This window comes from Schistocerca cancellata, chromosome 9 (genome assembly GCF_023864275.1).
Source record: "Schistocerca cancellata isolate TAMUIC-IGC-003103 chromosome 9, iqSchCanc2.1, whole genome shotgun sequence".
In the NCBI taxonomy this organism is placed as follows: Eukaryota; Metazoa; Arthropoda; class Insecta; order Orthoptera; family Acrididae; genus Schistocerca; species Schistocerca cancellata.
In genome coordinates, this window is record NC_064634.1 from 334212221 (window position 1) to 334235615 (window position 23395).

Genomic DNA, 23395 nt, shown 5'->3' on the forward strand with positions numbered 1-23395 from the left:
GTTCTAAGTGCTAGGCGACTGATGACCTCAGCAGTTGAGTCGCATAGTGCTCAGAGCCATTTGAACCATTTTTTTTGGAGATCGAAGATATGCATCTCCAACCGTGTGCAGTCATGAAGATTGCTGAAGGGAGGCCGGCCTGGGTGGCCGAGCGGTTGTAGGCGCTACAGTCTGGAACTGCGCGACCGCTACGGTCGCAGGTTCGAATCCTGCCTCGGGCATGGATGTGTGTGGTGTCCTTAGGTCAGTTAGGTTTAAGTAGTTCTAGGGGACTAATGACCTCAGAAGTCCCATAGTGCTCAGAGTCATTTGAACCATTTTTTTTTTTTTTTTTTTTTTTTTTTTTTTTTGCTGAAGAGAGCAGCAGTCAAATGCGACGCGGATGCAGGACAGAGCGTGCACTGCGCAAGCATGTCTGGGGTACGCGACGTTTTCAGGAGGCGAACCCGCGACGAAACGCCTGGAGGACTCACCCGAGGTCGGCACGCTGGTGTCCTCCACGCGGAGAAACTCGTTTTCTAAGTAACTGCGGCGCGCTTTATCGTGCGCCACCGACTTGACATATGCCCACATGATATGTGTCGCAAATTGGCAAGTTTGTACTGCCAGGCGTAGTCCACACGCAGGTGCAGTTACAGCAATGCAGAAAACATCAGGTCGTAACATTTGTGATGTGTTTGTTGGAAGACTGTTCGACACAGACGGAAATGAGCCACCAAAATAAATGCTTCAAATAGCTCTGAGTACTATGGGACTTAACTACTGAGGTCATCAGTCCCCTAGAACTTAGAACTACTTAAACCTAACTAACCTAAGGACATCACACACATCCATGCTCGAGGCAGGATTCGAACCTGCGACCGTAGCGGTCGCGCGGTTCCAGACTGTAGCGCCTAGATACGCTCGGCCACTCCGGCCGGCAAATGAGCCAACACACTGAAGTGTGTATATATTAAGGAACCACACATAAGGAGTATCAGTGCCAATACTGTAATCATTGTATCTTATAATTTAGCCACTTCGCTGTGTTAGTTGCTTTTTCTCTGCACTTAATAGCTTCCAACAAACCCGACACGCACTTCACGACCTGACGTTTCTGCGTGGCTGTAACTGCTTCTGCGTGGTTGCTCCTGTCGGTGTAGACAACCCGTTTTGCGTCCACGTTTCCACATTCAACACCTAACCTGCTCCTCAGGGGAAGAGAAGTACTAATGGCTTGCTCTCTCCAAATGTACGTGTAGTTACTAACCTACCTAAACACTTACTGTTCCTAATATAATTATTAGTCCGCAAAAGAAGTAAATACTGTTGTAATACTGCTCAGTACGCTGTCCTCAGTTACGAATAAATATATCACAACTACTATCCCTTACACCCGTAGAATAATAGCTCAGTGGTCAAAAATGGCTCAATGGACAAGTGAAAGTCCTTGTGTTGGATGCCAGTATGGAGAGTTGCATGTCCCTAACCTATCCCACTTATCCAACTGGGGAAAGGTGATCTACAGTTTAACGTTGTTTCTGGAGACTCGTCGCTTCGCTGAGAGGTGAAGACTGGGTTAAAACGAAGACTAAAATTTCCGTGGCCCCACAGGAACTAGATTTCAACAACCTCTTGCTTTCCGGGCTGCATTTTACCACTAAACCATCATGTTTGTAGATGAACTCATCTACAGGCAAAAGATACCGGAATAGTCCCCCTTTCGGATCTCCGGGAAGGGGCTGCGAATGGGGAGTTGACCACAAGAAAAAACTGAATGATCAACAATTGGGTAACATGTTACATGTCAGGACGTCGAATCTCGGATGTTTCAACAGATACCATACGACATCGCTTTACTTGTGGACGCCATACGGCAAACTGATGTTGGATTAGGACACCATTGGCCTTCCTTACCCGATCTTTTGAGACTGTGTACAGTACGGATATCATATTGCACCCAGATTCTTCTTTCTTTGCACGGTCGAAAACCCAAACCGTAATGCGGTTGCTGGGACACTACGTTCATTACGTTGTAGAAGGCAGGGGACGACCACATGGCCTTTCGGCGGTATATGATCACAGATTATTGGACATGCTTGCGACTGTCTCGATATGGCAACCTCTTCGCCAAGATGTTGAATCTTTTTTTTTCAGCCCGCAAGGTGTTAGCTAATTTCATTGGTTAATTTCATTTTCCAGATGATAGTTGTATTCTTTGTTATGTATGTTTTGCTTCGGCTTCATCTCTCCGTTTTCCTGCTCATTTTGTTTTTTGTTTCGTCTCGTTATCGCTCCAATTGTAATATAAAATGTGCGTAGATGTATATACAAACATGAGCGTATAGAATCGTTGCAATCAAATTGGATTTTGTCGCTACAGGTAAGGCTGAGTTTGCTGTTTTGAATATAATCTGATTTAGTTGTCCTTCTACTTTTAGATTCTAAATAATACCTAATATATAAATTAACAAAATAATAAAATGTAAAAATTAATAAAAAGGATTGTTGTTACATAATATGAGAGCTTGGTAGAGGTACGGTTTTTTTGCATTCTCTTTTTATCTATTATTGTGTTATCATAATTAATTTTAAAAATAAAAAGGAGTAGCGTCTTTGATCAGTAATTAAAACGTCCTCAGACCCGGGTTCGAAACTGCCACGGCTTGAATTTGGATTAATAATCTGCATTGGTGGCCGAAGACTTCCGGCAAAAGAAGTCACCCTCAATCTGTCAATGGCCATGTCAAAGACGGCGGAGGAGCGGACAGAGGTTTAGGGCACTCTCTTGTCCTTGGGGTGGGAAACTGGACCTAGGCAATGGAAATCACAGCATTAAAAATCATTAACTTGCATCCATATGACACTGAAAAAGTGTTATGATGATCTCTCCATTGGCAAAATGTTCCGGAACAGTCCCCCATTCGGATCTCCGGGAGCGGACTCCAAATGGGGAGGTGACCACGAGAAAAAGATTGAATAATCAACGGAACGATAACGTTTTACGATTCGGGGCGTGGAATGTCAGAAGCTTTAATGTGGTAGGGAAACTAGAAAATCTGAAAAGCGAAATGCAAATGCTTAATTTAGATATAGCTGGGTCAGTGAAGTGAAGTGGAAAGAAGGCAAGGATTTCTGGTCAGATGTATGTAGGGTAATATCAACAGCAGCAGCAGAAAATAGCATAACGGGAGTAGGATTCGTTATGAATAGGAAGGCAGGGCAGATAGTGTTCTACTGTGAACAGTTCAGTGAAATTGTTGATCTTATCAGAATCTACAGTAAACCGAAGCCGACAACGATAGTTCAGGTATACATGCCGACGTCACAAGGTGAAGATGAAGAGATAGAGAAAGTGTATGAGGAACTTGAAAGGGTAATACAATACACAAAGGGAAACGAAAATCTTAAAGTCATGGGGACTGGAATGCTGTTGTAGTGGAAGGAATAGAGGTAAAGGTTACAGGAGAATATGCAGTTTTCTTTGGAGGTGGAGCCCCTCCACGCCCACACCGGCATGATGGCCAACTCAAAACGTTTACTACAATCTCTGCATAAGGGCTACTGCGATGTTTGCGTACGTATGGTTAAGGTTAACCATTAATACGCTCTCATCTGGAGACAGATTTGGTCGAAAGTTGGACGAAGGGTAGCGGTTTCAAGGGCAGAGGGAAAGAAGTGCCAGTGCAAGCGCCAGTGGGAAAAAACCTCTGCGGTAGTTAGGTCGAGTAGTAAGAGCAGTAGCGGAATCTTGGTGACTGCGACAGGTCATGCAAAGATGGGTTAAGTTAGAAGTGGGTATCATGCAAGCAGATACCATGTCAAGCCGTATGTTCGTCATAAGAGATCAGTCCGTTACGGTGCTTCAGCACGCTGTACTACGGTTTGGTCTGTGAGAGCCCCCTGTCGCGCTGTGTCACTGGTAACTTGGCGCGGGGGAAGACCCTAGTCGCTCATCGATGTCTAGTGTGCGAGCGTCGAAGCCAAGCGCCCGGACATATGTGGTCACGTAGTGGCACCACTCCTCACTCGTTGGCTGCTCTGACAGGCTCAGTAAGGACCGCGGTTGAGTCTTCCCTTTGTAGTGGACGACGTAGCCGATATCCTTGAGCTCCCTGATCGCTCGTCGGAGCAGAGCTGCTCAAAACCGATGGTCTTCGGCGTTTTTGCGGCGGCACCCGTGTTCTTCTTCGACGTGTCCGTCGCGCTGTGTTTTTCCATCGTCCGCTCCATAAGGGGAGCGGCGGCAGGTGTCTTCTCTTCACCTGTGACGCCCGCACAGACGTGCGCCAGCTGCGAGCGCAATTGCCGCAGTTGGCTGCACGCCTCCTCCGTCTCTGCAGACGGGGTGGCCTTAAAAGCTGCCCTATCTGCGTCCAAGGCGCCTCTGAATGCCGCAATCGCCTCCTCCGCCGCGGCCGCCAGCACGGGGCGCATCTTCTGCGCTTGCGGCGCCTGCTGTGCTACCGTCGGCGGTCGCTCCCCCGGGCCACTCTCACTGGCGCGGTATTCCGGCCGCCTGCGGGCATTGGAAGCTGTGTGGGCGCTTACTGCGCCATCGTTGTTTCTTCTCAGTTTGCGCCTTGTCTCAAGCGTAGCCGTCGCTGCAAATGCCGTGCAGCCACCCCAGTTTGCCACATGTGGCCCGCCGCAGGGAGCACAAGTTGGCGCCTCATCTCGTAGTCGGTCAGTCGGCCGTTGGTGGCCGAGCGGTTCTAGGCGCTTCAGTCTGGAACCGCGCGACCGCTACGGGCGCAGGTTCGAATCCTGCCTCGGGCATGGATGTGTGTGATGTCCTTAGGTTAGTTAGGTTTAAGTAGTTCTAGGGGACTGATGACCTGAGATGTTAAGTCCCTTAGTGCTCAGGGCCATTTTTTTCGTCGCCGGTCACAGGCGCGGGTCTCGTGCGCGCCGGCGCACTTGACACATCACGACGAACTGTTGCAGTATTTAGCCATACGACCTTCAGCTTGGCGCCTAAAGCAGTGGGGCTTAGGGTCCATGCCTAGGGGATGGTTTCGACCGTCACAGGAAAGCCTAAGAGCTGCTGCCATCCGTCGCAGTTTCCACTACGACAATATACAGCGGCGGCCTCTTCATATTCGTCCGATTGTGCAGCTTTGTAGTTGCACCCCGCAATCCGGCACGTAACAGCCCCTCTTGGACCGTCTTCTCATCACAGATCCAAGGCAGGCCCCTGATCAGAGCCTTGGATATCTTCTCGCGCTCTTTCGACGCGGTCTTCCACAGCAGGTGGATCAACTATGTGGGCGGCTACAGCGCTCTTCAATGCACGGTGGACGGCCAACCTCGCTGCCTGCCAACTGGACGATGGAGTCTGAGTCAAGGGACTGTACGCCTACTTCTTCCCTGCAGCAGTTGGCTATGATATCATACACTACTGGCCATTAAAATTACTACACCAAGAAGAAATGCAGATGATAAACGGGTATTCATTGGACAAACATATTTTACTAGAACTGACATGTGATTACATTTTCACGTAATTTGGGTGCATAGATCCTGAGAAATCAGTACCCAGAACAACCACCACTGGCCGTAACAACGGCCTTGATACGCCTGGGCATTGAGTCAAACAGAGCTTGGATGGCGTGTACAGGTACAGCTGCCTATGCAGCTTCAACACGATACCACAGTTCATCAAGAGTAGTGACTGGCGTATTGTGACGAGCCAGTTGCTCGGCCACCATCAACCAGACGTTTTCAATTGGTGAGAAATCTGGATAATGTGCTGGCCAGGGCAGCAGTCGAACATTTTCTGTATCCAGAAAGTCCGGACAGGTCCTACAACATGCGGTCGTGCATTATCCTGCTGAAATTTAGGGTTTCGCAGAGATCGAATGAAGGGTAGAGCCACGGATCGTAACACATCTGAAATGTAACGTCCACTGTTCAGAGTGCCGTCAATGCGAACAAGAGGTGACCGAGACGTGTAACCAATGACACCCAATATCATCACACCGGGTGATACGCCAGTATGGCGATCACGAATATACGCTTCCAATGTGCGTTCACCTCGATGTCGCCAAACACGGATGCGACCATCATGATGCTGTAAACAGAACCTGGATTAATTCGAAACAATGACATTTTGCCATTCGTGCATTCAGGTTCGTCGATGAGTACACCATCGCAGGCGCTCCTGTCTGTGATGCAGCATCAAGGGTAACCGCAGCCATGGTCTCCGAGCTGATAGTCCATGCTGGTGCAAACGTCGTCGAACTCTTCGTGCAGATGGTTGTGGTCTTGCCAACGTCCCCGCTTTTGATTAACGGATCGAGACGTGGCTGCGTGATCAGTTACAGTCACGCGGATAAGATGCCTGTCATCTCGACTGCTAGTGATACGAGGCCGTTGGGATCCAGCACGGCGTTCCGTATTACCCTCCTGAACCCACCAATTTCGTATTCTGCTAACAGTCATTGAATCTCGACCAACGCGAGCAACAATGTCGCGATACGATAAACCGCAATCGCGATAGGGTACAATCCGACCTTTATCAAAGTCGGAAACGTGATGTTACGCATTTCTCCTCCTTACAGGAGGCATGACAACAACGTTTCACCAGGCAACGTCGGTCAACTGCTGTTTGTGTATGAGAAATCGGTTGGAAACTTTCCTCATGTCAGCACGTTGTAGGTGTCGCCACCGGCGCCAACCTTGTGTGAATGCACTGAAAAGCTAATCATTTGCATATCACAGCATCTTCTTCCTGTCGGTTAAATTTCGCGTCTATAGCACGTCATCTTCGTGGTGTAGCAATTTCAATGGCCAGTATTGTACATCGCTCCCCACGGCAGAGAAAGGACAGATTCACGACATTCATCGCGCTTCCGTTCCGCATTCCTTGTGGGTTTCGGTGTCGGAAGCTTCTTCTCAGTGTCTGACTTCTTCTTCTGGCCGTTTCTGCCCATAATGTGGCGCGAAAAACGTGACAGTTTTGCTGTGTCTTAATAACGACGCACGACAATTCGCACTGCGTCACGCCACAGTCCGTACACGGCTTCGCAGCTCCTCTTCTGGCCAAGCACAGGTTGCGCGCTGTACCAGTCATGCGCACGTCGCCACTGCTCGAGCGCATGGAAAGAGTACATGAAGGCTTTATGAGGGAGGATATTGATGTGATAGAAGAAGAAACAGTAATCGACTTAGAAGAGATGAGGGACCCAGTATTAGAATCAGAATTTAAGATAGCAGAAGGGATAGATGACATCAGAATTTCTAACATCTCGGGGAAATTGGTGTAAGTAGGCTGTTTAGCTTTTAATGTTGGTAATGTCACGTAGTGCTCTGTATGAAAATCACTGGCTGTGCTGTGTGCAGTCTGTGGCTGGTTGGCATTGTTGGAATATCCGCTATTGTAGTGTTGGGCAGCGCGTAGCGTTGTGCAGTTAGAGGTGAGCCGCCAGCAGTGGTGGATGTGGGGACAGTGATGCCAGAAAGAGGAAATTTTGTAATACTGGATATCATGAACTGATATATATATGATGACTTTTGAACATTATTAAGGTAAATACATTGTTTGTTCTCTATCAAAATCTTTCATTTGCTAACTATGCCTATCAGTAGTTAGTGCTTTCCGTAGTTAGAATCTTTCATTTAGCTGGCAGTATTGGCGCTCGCTGTATTGCAGTAGTTCGAGTAACGAAGTAAGGTAAGTGATTCATGAAAGGTATAGGTTATTGTTAGTCAGGGCCACTCTTTTGTAGGGATTATTGAAAGTCAGATGGAGTTGCGCTACAAATATTGTGTGTCAGTTTATTGATGATCAGAATAAGTAAGGAGAGAAATGTCTGAGTACGTTCAGTTTTACTCAACTTTCTCTGTATCAAATAACGTAGAAGTTTACCAGCATAGTAATTCATAATTTCTTTAAGGGGACGTTTCAGTGGCAATAAACCGATTATTCAGGTTGGTGGGGAGAATGTATGAGTCTGCCGACATACCATCTGACTTTCAGAAAAACATCATTCACACAATTCCGAAGACTGCAAGAGCTGATGCGAGAACTGACGATCAAATAAAGGGTTCTGAGCACTATGGGACTTAACATCTGAGGTCATCAGTCCCCTAGATCTAACCAACCTAAGGACATCACACACATCCATGCCCAAGGTATTCCGTGTCGTCTTAACGGATTTCTTACAATCCTGTCCCTTTTTCTTGTCAGTGTTTTCCAAATATTTATTTCCTCCCCGATTCTCCGGAGCATCCCGTCATTCCTTTCCCTATCATCCACCTAATTTTCAACATTCTTTTATAGCACCACGTCTCGAATACTTTAATTCTCTTCTTTTCCGGTTTTCCCACAGTCTATGCTTCGCTACCATACAGTGCAGTGATCCAAATGGACATTCTCAGAATTTTCTTCTCAAATTACAGCCTATGTTTGATATTAATAGTAATCTCTTGGCCAAGAATGCCCTTTTTGCCGGTACTAGTCTGCTCTTTATGTCTTCCTCGCTCCGTCCGTCATTGGTTATTTTGCTGACCACGTATCAGAATTGCTTAACTTCATCTTGATCACGAATCCCGATGTTAAGTTTATCGCTATTCTCATTTCTTCTACTTCCAATTGGACTGACGACCTTAGCAATTAAGTCCCATAAGCTTTCACATACACTTTCAGTGAGGGTAGGTGCGTCACCAACGAATCTTAACATTAATATCTTTTCATCTTGAATTTTAATTCCACTCTTCATGCTTTCCTTTATTTTCGTCATTGCTTCCTCGACGCACAATAGGGACGAAAGGCTACATCCCTGTCTTACACCCATTTTAATCCGAGCAATTCTTTCTTGTTCTTCCACTCTTATTGTTCTTTCCTGTTTCTTGTAGATAGTGTATATTACCCGTGTTTTCCTACAGTCTACCCCTGTTTTTCTCGGACTTGCGAACATCTTGCACCATCTGACTTTGTCGAAAGCCTTTTCCAGGTCGACAAATCTATATGATTCTTCTGTCTTGCTTCCGTTACCAATCGGAACTTCAGCATTGCCACTGTGGTGCCTTTAACGTTACTAAAACCAAACTGATAGTCGTCTAGCCTATCCTCAATCTTCCTTTCCATTCTTCTGTATATTATCTTGTCAGCAACTTGGATGCATGAGCTGTTAATTTTCGCACTTGTCGGCTGTTGCAATCTTTGGAATTGTGTGGATGATATTTTTCCGAAAGTCAGATTCATACATCTGTACACCAACACGGTCGTTTTGTTGCCACTTCCTCACTACACGTAACTAAAGAACCGGAGATGATTATTTCATGCGATTCCTATGGAACAACGTTATAATAAACACGGGCTGAAAAAAAGGCACCTAAAAATGGGGAAGAAACTAAACGAGATAAAACTTCACGGACTGAGATGCTATGTGATATTATTGCACTGATTACAAATTCGGGTATAGATCGCTTATCAATATGACGTTGCATCTCCTCTGGCCTGGACTGTCGCACAGATTCGGTTGGGAAGGGTGCCATAAGGTCACTGTATCCTTTCCTCAGGCAAAATGGCACGCAGATGTACTAAGTGGTCCTTGACGTCCGAGGTACTCGTCTGGTACAACGGATGTTCTGTCGGAAACAGATTTGCTGATCTCGTTGGCCACTGGAGTACTTTAACATCACAAAGATAGTTCATAGAGACATTTGCCATCTGCGAACGAGCACCATACTGTTGAAAAATGGCGCCAGATATTGTAACACGGGATGTTCGTCACGTACGGTACCATTGTGTAGTCAGAGTTCCTCCGGTCACTGCCAACCGTAACCGGAGGTTACTCCCGATGGCTTCCTGCACCTCTCCAAAACATTGGAAGGATTGGACCTCTCTTTAGGTCTCCACGGGATTAGCCGTCGATGGTCGTCCGGGGTAAAACACAACTGCGATTCATCGCTGAACACTATGCCATGCCATCCATCTGCAGTCCATGCACTGTCGTTTGTGTTGTCCTTTTAACGGCGTGGTTCGGTGATTCCCCAGTCTGCCTGCTGTTGTTCTCGGACCAATGATGCCGCCTGTCAAAGACTGTTGTACGGAGTCTATTGCTTGTTCTAGGACGGCAAGTACAGATATGGATGTGTTTGGGCGTAATACGGCGCTCCTTCCTTGTGGCGGGCTGTAGCACTCGACCGAAAACGTCACAACAAGTATACCCGTTTTCACGTTTCCACGCAGTCCAACATCGAGCTGTTGATACATATAAATGTCCCATAAATCTAGGTACTGCACGATCCTACTTGCCGGCCAAATGGAGACCTACAATAGGTTCATGTGAAGCTCTGTCGCTGATAAAGCTCTCACGAGTATGCCGCACATCTGTGTCGTTCATAGTGATCACGCAACACCTGACGCTGTTCACGCCACTTCTGTACCCTACCAGGCCTGGTAAGAGCAGTACGTACGAACAACACGAATGCGCTCCGGAGGCTGTTCTGCCCGTTATGGAAAATTGCAGCTCTAAACACACCTTCGATGGTGTGTACGGTTCGTGTACGGTTACAAGGTCACATTGACATCCGACCATCGCTTCTGGGAGCTACACTTACTTTGTCAGGCAGTGTATGCGCTACACAAAAGAAACGAAATAATATTTTAGCGTCTTTTTTTTCGCGTTCTCTGCATCTACCCATTATTCTTCCCACAAAGATAGTCCTTCATTCCCGGTACAGAGATATGGCACGGTTTTCGTGATTCCCGTGCATTTTAGGTATTTCTTTATAAGAAAAAGAATTTTCGTCCCTCTCCTTCTGAAAATTACAGTGTATGACACGGTTTGTTAGATTAAAACTTTGTGCCGGGTGGGCACTAGAACTCGGACCCTTGCTTTCTCTAGCAGTTGTTTTGCCGGCTTGGAAATGTCTCAACACCAGACAAAATTCACGACGTGCAAAGTGCATACCACAGCGTCCCTGTTCAGCAAGTCCATCCTTGTCTTGAAAGAATGAGGAACGGTTAGACGCCGCGAAGCGAAAGCGAAACGGCCCCTTCTCCAGTGCGCTCTCAAACGACTTAGTCGTTCCGCCAAATTAGACATTTTTATGTCGGAGAGAGTTCTCCGTCTATTCGAGGAACGCACCCGCATTAACAGCAGTTCAGATTCCGCCAATTGGCACGGAGTCAGCAGCTGTGACTCCGGTACTGGACTCTGCACCTGAAGTGGGTCTCTCGGTGAAGAGATTTTACCCAACAAACAAAACAAGTTTTTGACATACCCGCTAAAAGCACGGCGTCCGAACTGATTTATTTGTGGAAGCAATTTTATGGCTGAACATTTCGTAGTAGAAGCTCGATAATGACCCACAAATTTGTCTCCTAGCCCGATAGATTTGGTGCCATGCCCCCTCACTTTCTAACCTGTTTTCATCTTTCAACCGCTACATACTGTGAAGCACTGAACCTCCACTTCGCCACCATCCTCGTACGTTCAACTTCCGACAAAGTCGCTCAGGAGTTTAGCGACCATTACGTGAATACGTGAACACGCCCTTATCACCGTCTTAGGTCGCTAATCGCGAGAGATAGCTTGCTGTTAAAACGTATTTTGATCAAATGTTTTACCGGAGAGAAAACTGGATTCCACGGCTTTTTGACTGGATTTTCATAGCCAAACGAAGAGTGGAAAATGGGCAAATTGGATAGCGAATTGACTGGAGTGGACTAAAGTTCTGGAAAAAAAACCTTAATTACTGATTTGAAGTAAAACTGATGTATATCATAAACAGCTGCTGCTAGCTACGTAAATGAAGTGTCAAAATGTTCACCTGTGCAAGGCCTAGCTACAGTATTTCGAGCAGAGAAAGGTACGTTGGTGTGATATTCAACAGTCAAAAGCACTTCCTTTGAATCAGGTATTAAATTCAGGGCATTTCGATTACAGCAGACACCGTAAAAAAGTGAATGAATTTTTTCAGTGTTTAGCTATGTTTTCCGCATTCATGCCTAGACTGTACAAATTTCAACTCAATCTCAGATGACGGCCCCACAGCCTTCACAGTACGTGACAAACATTCTACGATTTTCATCCCAGAGGCCGGACTAGTGCAGGGAGTCATCTCCATTACTACATAGTATATGTTAAGTGGCATTTGTGTGATATTTAACTGTCAAAATGGTTTAATTCTTGTCAAATTCTAAATTCAGGAAATTTCGAGAACAGAAGACGCAACGCAGCAAATATTTCAATAAGATAATACTTTCTGAACAAAATCTGAAAATTTAAAAGAAATTGAAATAAAAGCTGTCAAATATTTTGTGAAATGATTTATCTAAAAGTTAGAAACAAAATAGCTTAGAGAAACAATTGTCGGCCCTTTGAATGATGGTAGAAATCATGTACAGCAAACGTGATGCGTCAAATGTTTCCCTAATCTGTTTTATTTCTACTGTTAGAAGAGTCATTTTACCTGACCGATTTCTTTTCAACATTTTGTATTAAAGTTTTTCGAGTATGGCCTGCTATCAGAATACCAGAGACAAACTTAATATAGAGCATCATGTCAAGTGGAATCTTTGGTGACATTAGTAGAGCTCTGATGTTGACACGGTGTTGCGTATTAATGTCATCTCAAATATAGTCATGATGTGCCATACTCAAAATGGACCGGTAAAATTAGCTTTAAAGGCAAGTGAACTGTTGCTAATAGCGACCTAAACCGTGATAACGGTTCATCAGTTCTTCTTCGTGCAATCGTTCTCAGCGTTCTGTCTGACATTAATTGGTCATGATCGGGAGAATAGCTGAAAGAACACACGGTTTACTTCTTTTTAACAGCACTGAGAACCTTCGGTTTCGCATTGTGTCGTCAAGACTTAATAAGTAATCACCACGCAATCAACCGATGACTGTCAGCAATGGTGTTCAAAATTTGAGTATTTAACATCTCTTAGTTCATCATTTGTATATAGGAAGATTTCACACTGTTACAATGTTGAATGTTCGACGGGAACGAAACTAACATCGTGTGTCATAATAAAACATAAGCCGACGCCGATGTTCTCAATATACGTAAACAATTTATTGGTCGGGATTATCAACGCTATCAGATTGTTTTCTAACGACACTGTTGTTTACAGGAAAATAGCGCCCTTGGAAAAATATTCCACCATGTGTAATTAACGTCATTTCTCTTTAAATTTGCATAAATCAAATGGTTCAAATGGCTCTGAGCACTATGGGACTTAACATCTATGGTCATCAGTCCCCCAGAACTTAGAACTACTTAAACCTAAATAACCTAAGGACAGCACACAACACCCAGTCATCACGAGACAGAGAAAATCCCTGACCCCGCCGGGAATCGAACCCGGGAACCCGGGCGCGGGAAGCGAGAACGCTACCGCACGACCACGAGCTGCGGACTTGCATAAATCCAAAAAGACACCTGTGACCCACAGAAAGAAGCTGGTAGTATCCGATAATAAGATCTATGGTGACTATCAGGAGTGTGTATGCATACTGAAGAGACATATGAAAATTCGTACCAAATCTGGGATTCGAAATCGGGTGGCCTCTTCAGTAGGCAGATGCTCTGACCACTACGCCATCCTCGCACAGTGGCTTTGCACAGCCACACTGACTATTCTAGCACGCCTCCTTCCTCAATCAAAATTCTCATTTTTGTACTTTCAACATTTCAGCACGGTCAGCAATCGTGATAATCTAATTATTAACAAACTGTCAGCCTCGACTGCGATAGAGAAACCAACCTTTACCTAGGTTCGGGGTGAAACCTAGGTAAAGGTTGGTTTCATTACCGCAATCGAGGCTGATAGCTTCTTATATATAAAATTCTCATTCACGCCTCAGTCCTCTTGGTATTCCCTCTAAACTCGAACATTCAAGAGGAGACCTGGGCTTCAATCCTGGTTTAAAAAAATGGCTCTGAGCACTATGGGACTTAACATCTGAGGTCATCAGTCCCCTAGAACTTAGAACTACTTAATCCTAACTAACCTAAGGACATCACACGCGTTCATGCCCGAGGCAGGATTCGAACCTGCGACCGTAGCAGTCGCGCGGTTCCAGACTGAAGCGCCTAGAACCGCTCGGCCACAACGGCCGGCTCAATCCTAGCCGTGGTACAAATTTTCAATCGCCACTTCAGTCTACATATATACGTCATAGAAATTTGAGATATGAAAATTTCTCAGGAATCATATAGTTTCATTTGAACATCTGGAATGTTTTTCATGTATGTTTTTAAGGGCAGAACGAAGAATCGATCTGAATGATTGAATGAGTAAGTTAGATTTGTTTGAAGGGTTCTGAAAAAGTGCAGTGCACCTGTGCGGCTATACATCATTATTGCTCCACAATCAACACTTAAGTGACTGGCATAGTGTTCTTGAAACCACCTTTAGACGAGTTCTCTACCGTTCCACTCCAGAAAAGCGCGTGAGAAAAAAAAATCTTTTTACGAGCTCTGATTTCTATTACTTCATTATGATGACCATTTACCCCAAAGTAGTTGGTGGTTGAAATTTCGTGAATTTCTCCTTCTGTAGTTGGTTGTTGAAATTTCGTGAAAACTAGTGACAACATACCGGAAACAGTGGCTGAGGCAAAATACGTAGGAGGAATCATCCCGAGCGACCTAAAGTGAATAACCATATAAAAGAAAGAGTAGGGAAAGCAGATGCCAGGATGTGATGCACAGGAAAAATCTTCATCTTCTTTTTCTTGTGCCTTTGTTCCGTATTTGTGCAGGATCTGCATGGTTATTTAATGGGATTGGATGGCTACTGTGGGGGTGTCAACGGCCTTGCCGGAGTAGCAGTATCGGCTCCCGTTAGATCACCGAAGTTAAGGGCTGTCGGGTTTGTCTAGCACTTGGATCGGTCTCCGTCCTAGTCTACCGAGTGCTGTCGGCAAGCGGGATGCACTCAGTCCTTGAATGACAAGTAGAGGCTCCGGTCACGAAAACTGACACGGCCGGGAGAGCGGTGTGCTGACCGCATGCCTCTCCATATCCGCATCCAGTGAGGCCTATGGGCTGAGGGTGACCCGGCGGCCAGTCGCTACTGTTGGGCTTTCCGAGACCTGTTCGGACGCAGTGGATGTGCTTCCTGTCGCAACCCCGCTACCCCAGGGACGGAACATGTGTACCCTAACAGTGTGCGTGTGATATTAGTAATGTAAAACTGAGCTAAAGTTTTCTAAATGTTTGCTAATCGTGTAACTGTGGCTACCTTGGGTAACAGTGCGGTATTCACTTAAGAAAATGGTATGTGGGAAACCGTAAGAAAAAAACCACATCCAGTCTGGCCGGCACACCGGCCCTCGTCGTTAATCTGCCGGATCCGATCTGGCACGCCTCCCAGTCCCGAATCACACTAACACGTTAGGCTATCTGGGCGTGTCATATGAAGAACCTAATGCAAATTTAATTGATCCATGAAAGAAGTGGCCGACAAAACACTTGTTGAGTCGGCTATTGTTCTTCAGTCAGGGACGCTTACCGGGTTGCAGTAACAGAAGTGAGAGACAGGATCCAACGAAGAGCGGCACGTTTCATCATAGGCTCGCTTGACGGTTCGAGAGCATTATGGAGATGCTTTGAAAAAAAAAAAAAAAAAATAAAACATCCTCCAATGACAGACACCACAAGAGAGGTGTTGTGTGTCGTGGAGAGGTTTCAGAGGTTTACTATTGAAATTCCGAAAGAATACGTTCGGGTCTTTCGAAATTATGCATACCGGAAGTACCCTACGTAACACGCTGTAACATGGCTTGTAGACGTAAAGGAAATAGTGCACTAGACACTAGTCTGATAAATTCCAGAGCCTTGCATTAGTGTTTGGAAGCCTTATCAAGTAGGCGTGACAGAAGATATCGGATTCATAGATTCGCTGCTAGGATCGTAAAGGTGCGTGGGAAACATAAATGAGAAACCTTGAAAGAAAAACGACGTTCTGACGAAACCCTGTTGGGTTGACTTAGAGCATCTGTATTTGAGGAGGACCGCACAACTGTTCTGCTGCTGACATCGTGTATCTTGCGTGAAGATCAGTACGTGAATGGAACAGGGCTTACGGTGTATGTAGATGGAAACATAGGGAGTATTTAGATGTCAACAGAAACTGGTTTCTAATGTGGGAGAGTGGTGTAGCAAAATAGGCGTAAACCTGAGGATGGCGTGGGGCATGGTTTACGTCGCGTGTCGGGCTCGTTACCTTGCGGTTGCCTGCGGCCTGTTGTAAATCACTCGAAAGCTGTAGTAAGTGCCTCAGACGAGCTGGCTCCAGCGTCGGACGAGTTCTGGTAGTACCGCGCCCTGTGGTGGCGGGGAAAGGAAAGTAAAAGCTGTCGTACGCAAAGCAGCTCTAAACACTGCACTTGCGTGAACGTCTTGCCCGAGGTGGTGAAGTCTGCTTTTTGGAGAGTGTGAAATCATATCTTGATACAGGACGGGAAAATTGGTGGTATTACAACACACACACACACACAAAGGCGAGCACGTGCACACAAACGGTGCATGCACCTGCGACTGTAGGCTTCCGCGACAGGAATCCAATTCAGCAAAATTGGTCGGGGATGTGATGAAACTGTCAACGTTTACCCCAAGTCGCATTTATTAGCATGTGTTATTCTCTGACATTGTCAGTGGGCATAAACGCGATCTGTTGATTTTAAACAAGTGTGGATAAAAGTCCTACGTCAACATGGCAAATTTTCTTCCCTGATTACCGGTTTCGGCTCATTACTGAGTCATTTAGATCAATCTAAATTGATGTTCGGTGTCTGATACACGTTACATACCGTCGTATTTTTTAATTTTTATTCATTTACTTTTTACTGAAAATCTTAGTTGGTTATGCAAGTTGACAATTTACTTAACCAACTACGATTTTCATTTTAGAATTTTTTTTATTTAACTAGGGTAACTTAGCTCTAAGAAAAATAAGAAGTTGCGTAATGAGTGTTACACACTAAACAACATTTTGGATTGGTCTGAAGGTAGCTCAGTAATGAGCCGAAACCGGTAATCATCAAAGAGAATTTGCGACCTTGACGTAGGATTTTTATCCACACATGATCTACCAGGATAACCAGTGATTTTTACTATTGGATTCGATGATGATATCCTTCTCCTTGACCCTGTCTCACATAATATGACAGGATGCCCTTTCATTTTCAACTGAATGAATAAGGACGTAATTATATAAAGCAGTAATCCCATATCGCAAATGTTCATCCTTACGAATTCTGTAACCTCAGCTGAAATGTCGGTTGTTTTATACCACATGATGACGCTTTCACACACCCGGAAGAATTTTATTGAATCACATACACATGAAGAAAAACAAGTCTGAACGACACATTTTGCAACTAAAAGAAAGCAGAGGTGTCAGATGGCCACATTCAGAAAGGTATAGGGCCCGAAAATAAAAGATCAGTTTTTCGTATGTTACAAGGAATTTCTAAAACAGTAAAATGTACATACAATTTGTATATACAGGGTGTTCGGAAATTCCCGTTACAAACTTTTAGCATCTGTAGAGGGGAGTGAGTACATATTAGTTTGAACAGGAATCCACGTCCGTAAACGTAACATTTCCGTTCTGCGACGTTTCAGTTCAGATGTTTAACTCATTCACTTCCGGTTAAGTAACTGAATTAGGCGTGGTGCAGTACAATTATTAGGTAACAATTCGGAAGGAAACGTAACGAGACTCCATTTATCGCTTAAGCACAATTGTTTGTGTTCACACTTACACTATGTGATCAAAAGTATCCGGACACCTGGATGAAAATGCCTTAAAAGTTCGTGGCGCCCTCCACCGGTAATGCTGGAACTCAATATGGTGTTGGCCCACCCTTACCCTAGATGACAGCTTCCACTTTCGCAGGCATACGTTCAGTCAGGTGCTGGAAGGTTTCTTGGGGAATGGCAGCCCATTCTTCACGGAGTGCTGCACTGAGGAGAGGTACCGATGACAGTCGGTGAGGCCTGGCACAAAGTCGGTGTTCCAAAACATCCCAATACTGTTCTGTAGGATTCAGGTCAGGAATCTGTGCGGGCCAGTCCATTACATGGATCTTATTGTCGTGCAACCACTCCGCCACAGGCCGTGCGTTATGAACAGGTGATCGTGTTGAAAGATGCCATCCCCGAATTGCTCTTCAACAGAGGGAAGCAAGATGGTGCTTAAAACATCAATGTAGGCCTGTGCTGTGATAGTGCCACGGAAAACAACAACGACTGCAAGCCCCTTCCATGAAAAACAGGACCATAACACCATCGTCTCCTAATTTTACTATTGGCACTACACACGTTGGCAGATGACGTTCACCGGGCAGTCGCCATACCCACACCCTGCCAACGGATCGCCTCATTGTGTACCGTGATTCGCCACTCCACACAGCGTTTTTTCACTGTTCAATCGTCCAGTGTTTACGCTCCTTACACCAAGCGCAGACGCTAGCCAAAAATGAAGGTTGCACTGCTGTATTTGACAACGGAGGGCAGTTATGCACCGTCCTCAATACGTTACAACTATCACCCATGGTCAGAACTGTCTTCTGTGTAATTGTGAGTGAATTCGGACGTGGGTAAATTGTTTGTGTTCGTATGATGGGTGCTTCCGTAAACAAGGTAGTGGAAGTGTTTGATGTTTCAGGAGGCACCGTACCGAAGATTTATAGCACACAGGGAAACCGGCAAGACGTGAATCTTATCACAACGCAGTGCGTGTTGAGCAATCGTGACAGGCGGCCATTGAAGAGGGTTGTGACAAAAATTAGAAAAACAGTGCGGCGGCGCGGTTCTTTCCGTCCCTTTACGACGAACCTGCACCTACCTGTGAACATTGTCTCAGCAGATCATCAGTAGGAAAGCCGAGTGAAACCTACTGTACTTCGACATGAACTAGGCTGCAATTAAAGTCAGTAATCTACGTTTCGGGAGAAACACGAAATGAAAGGTTGGAAATTTTGTCCTCAGTTAAAATATTCTGAAACTTAGGTGAACAAATATCACTGCCAAGCCCGTGCTAGTCTTAACACAGTAACTCACAATCCCTTTCACTCACGTTAGCAAGTTTATGGTGTTGCCTTTCCCGGAAACGTAATAACTACAAAAATACTAATTGTTTTTGATTGAAAACGCTCGCCTAATATTAAGTCTGTCGGTACCAAATGCAGTCACAGTTTCTAGCCACCGACCTGCTCAATACGCCACGCGGAATATATGTCTTTTGTCGTCACAAAATTCACTTAAAAATTCCGAAATTTCTACACGCCCATCGGAATAATTATGCCGTCACTTTACCACACTTTTGATGTATGAAACAATGCTAGAACCGGCAACTTCTCATTTCCATCGGAACTACTACTACACACGTCCGAACTGTTTCATGGCTAGGCTCCGACTCCTTTCTAGAATACTCGAAGTCTTCTCTAACAGCAGAGAAAGGCGCGCGAAGAATATTGCTTTACCATTGGTCAGTTTATTCAACAGCCAATAGCAAAACAGCATTCTCCCACGTCAGTCCGCGCTTTTCATCAATAACCAATCGCAAAATAGTAAACCTAACGACTGCACCTTTTACCGACGCAATTATCTAATATGCTGAAGTTTTGTTTATGTATAAAATTATTTACTATTGTTATTTGTACCTGAAATAACTTGCCCTTTACCATAAACTTACTTTACAAATCTATTCAACAAAAATCCCCTTTGTTCATATCCATACTTCTTCGAAATGTTCCCACACTAAATCCTACTACACAACTCGTTAAACAATTATCTTCATATTAACATTAATCCACACTCACGCATCATTCATTCTGTTAAAACACATTTATAACATTTTACATACACAAAAAGACATAATAACACATTATGAAAATACTAGAACAGTTTATGAAAAACATTCAATTACTTTAGTGCACTCTAGTGGGCACAATCGAAACTAAAATCACAGTCCCCCTATTCAATATTGTCCTCTATCGGCTGATACATAAACTACGTGCGCGTCCAGTCTCGCGTCACCATCTGTCACTATCCAGCTCTGAGACACGTCTCCCACTTAACCACCTCCAAGGCAGAATCGTTATACGGCGCTACACCTCAACAGGAGCTGCAATAATCAGTGCAGAGCTGAGTACTGCTCTTGCGAACCGTGTCAGCACCAATACATGTATCTCCATAAGCAGGGAACTACAGAGCGAGCTGGAATTACAAAACTACTCATCCATGATGCAAATGCCCGTGAGAAGAAATCGTTGTGTCGAAGCAACAAAACCTTGGCTATGCAGCAACGGAAGAAAGTCTTTTGGTTGGATGAGTCTTGTTTCACACTGTTTCCAACTTCTGGCCGTGTTTACGTCCCAAGGGTCAAATATCGCTTGGGTTCGGTGATTGTTTGGGCTGTCACATTCCTTGGGCTCCATTCTCACCCTCCAAGGTTGCATTACTGCCAAAGATTATGTGACCATTTTCGCTGATCATCCCATGGTGCAGTGATTGTTCCCCAATGGTTACGCCGTGTTGCAAGACCACAGGACCCCTGTCCACACATCTCACAACGTCCAGGACTATTTTATAGGCACGAGGATGAATTGTCACGTCTCCCCTGCCCATCGCAGTCACCAGATCTCATTGTTATTGAGCCTTTGCGGTCTACTTCCGTCATCCACCTCTATCATTACATGAACTATGCAGTACTTTGCAGGAAGAATGGTATAGGCTTCCCTTGAAAACCGTGCAGGACCTGTGTGTATACACTCCAATTGGACTGGAAGCTGGTTTAGATGCATAAGATTTTCCTGAACTGTGCTGGGTCTTTTGTGTATTTTTGCCCAGGCCCTGCACATGCTATATTGTATCACAGGTACGTGACATGAGGTGACGTTGTGATGTTTTTCCAGCAGGTCCTGGACGACACTAGCATGTTGAACAGCATGATATACATGCTGTATTGTGACACATGTACGTGACATGATGTGACGTGACGTGATGTGACGTTGTGGTGCTTAATTTGCACGTGATGGGCGGCACTAGAGTGCTCAACAGCGTGATATACATGCTGTATTGTAACAAATGTACGTGACGTGACATGACGTAATGTGTCGTTGTGGTGCTTAATTTGCAAGTGCTGGGCGGTACTAGCGTGCTCAACAGCATGATATACATGCTGTATTGTAACACATGTACGTGATGTGACATGACGTGATGTGACAAAATGGTTCAAATGGCTGTGAGCACTATGGGACTCAACATCTTAGGTCATAAGTCCCCTAGAACTTAGAACTACTTAAACCTAACTAACCTAAGGACATCACACACACCCATCCCCGAGGCAGGATTCGAACCTGCGACCGTAGCAGTCCCGCGGTTCCGGACTGCAGCGCCAGAACCGCACGGCCACCGCGGCCGGCGTGATGTGACATTGTGGTGATTAATTTGCAGGTGCTGAGTGGCGTAGCGTGCTCAACGGCATGATGTATATGCTGCATTGGAATCCATGTACATGACGTGACATGACTTGATGTGACGTTGTGGTGATTAATTTGCACGTGCTGGGCGGCATTAGCGCGCTCAGCGGCATGATATACATGCTGTATTGTAACACATGTACGTGACGTGACATGATGTGATGTGACGTTGTGGTGCTTATTTTGCAGGTGTTGGGTGGCACTAGCGTGCTCAACGGCATGATATATGTGCTTTATTGCAATACACGTACGTGACGTGACATGACGTGATGTGAAGTTGTAGTGATTAATTTGCACGTGCTGTATTGTAACACATGTACGTGACGTGACATGACGTGATGTGACGTTGTGGTGATTAATTTGCAGGTGCTGGGCGGCACCAGCGTGCTCAACGGCATGATGTACATGCGCGGCAGCAGGAAGGACTATGACGAGTGGGCGGCGTTCGGCAACCCCGGCTGGGGCTACCAGGAGGTGCTGCCCTACTTCCTCAAGTCGGAGGACAACCTGCAGGCGCACTTGATGGATCCCGGCTACCACGGCGTCGGTGGTTACCTGACAGTCACCCAGTTCCCGTACCACCCGCCTCTCTCACACTCCATACTGCAGGTATGTCATTCGTGGACCTCTGGAAGAAAGAACTTAAAGTTACTGTCGACATCCAGATTATTAGGGTCGAATTACAAGCTTTAACTGACAGGAATGTAGGTGGATGTTCCATCCTGGTAAACGTCTGCGAATTATAAAATGGGTAGAAGTGAAACAAAATTACCTCAATACGACGTCTGCTCCACAGTTCTAGAATGCGAATTTCAGTGTGTTAAAACCGTCATCCTTTCGGGTCACACAAATAACGAAACGCAATAAGTTTCTATGGTTCGCTGATGAGTCAAATATAAATATAACAAACTATCGGTCTCGACTTCAACTTTGTTTAATTATTCTGGTAACTGGCTTCCGTCAAACATGGTCATCTTCGGACCAATAAGGCCGCACGGGAGTAGCCGAGCGGTCTAGGGCGCTGCAGTCTTGGACTGTGCGGCTGATCCCGGCGGAGGTTCGAGTCCTCCCTCGGGCATAGGTGTGTGTATGTTTGTCCTTAGGATAATTTACGTTAAGTAGTGTGTAAGCTTAGGGACTAATGACCTTAGCAGTCAAGTCCCATAAGATTTCACACACACGGACCAATAACTTCTTCGTGACGTGTGGAGTCGGTACATATAACTGCTGTACGTACAGAAAGATACCAGTCAACAACTTTCGATACGTACGGCAGATCCATGTACAGGCTCCAAACGTCACCAAGAAATTACTGGTCTGAATATGGTCGTGTTTGACAGGAACTGTTTGCCAGAATAAATAAATAATTGTTGCGATCTAGTCTAACTGTTTTTGTTATCCTGCTCAGGGAGACCTATATCCGTTTCAATATACCTTCAAATGAAAATATCAATAGCGCTTTACATTACTGTTTCCTGTGATACAAAGAAACCATATTTCTTAACATTCATAAGCGTTGATACTATGCTCTAGATTCAGCTGGCCAAAGAAGGAACTGTAAAACCATGCACCAAGAAATTGTCACGAAAGCTTACCAACATACCACGTATGTTGCCATTAATTACGAAATCGTCTGGCGGAATAGAGAACGTCTTATTCAATGGCTTTCTAATCTACTTTTCTATTACAAAGCGTTCAAGAGGAAAGAAAAAAGTAGCGGTTGAATAGAAATGTAGTATACAAGTTCACTTATTTCACTGTGTATCGTAGTATAAAAGGCAAGAAGGAAAACCAGTCCGCATTGCGCAGAAAGGAAATCATAATCACTGGAAGGAAGGAAGATAAGCACTTCGCGTTCAGTCGACATTGAGGTCAATAGGGACAGAATACAATCCTTTCCAAAGGCACCATCCCAGAATCCGCATTAAACGGTTTACGGCAAGTAAAACCTAATT

General features: G+C 45.2%; 1 protein-coding gene across 2 annotated transcripts in view; it reads left to right on the forward strand.

Moving 5' to 3' along the window:
• LOC126100272 (glucose dehydrogenase [FAD, quinone]) overlaps nucleotides 1–23395 on the forward strand; it is a 502785-nt gene that overhangs the window by 429434 nt on the left and 49956 nt on the right. For both annotated transcript variants that reach the window (XM_049910866.1, XM_049910867.1), the window contains exon 6: nucleotides 21807–22049. In XM_049910866.1, coding sequence (XP_049766823.1) covers nucleotides 21807–22049 — 243 coding nt within the window. The remainder of the gene's footprint in view (nucleotides 1–21806; nucleotides 22050–23395) is intronic.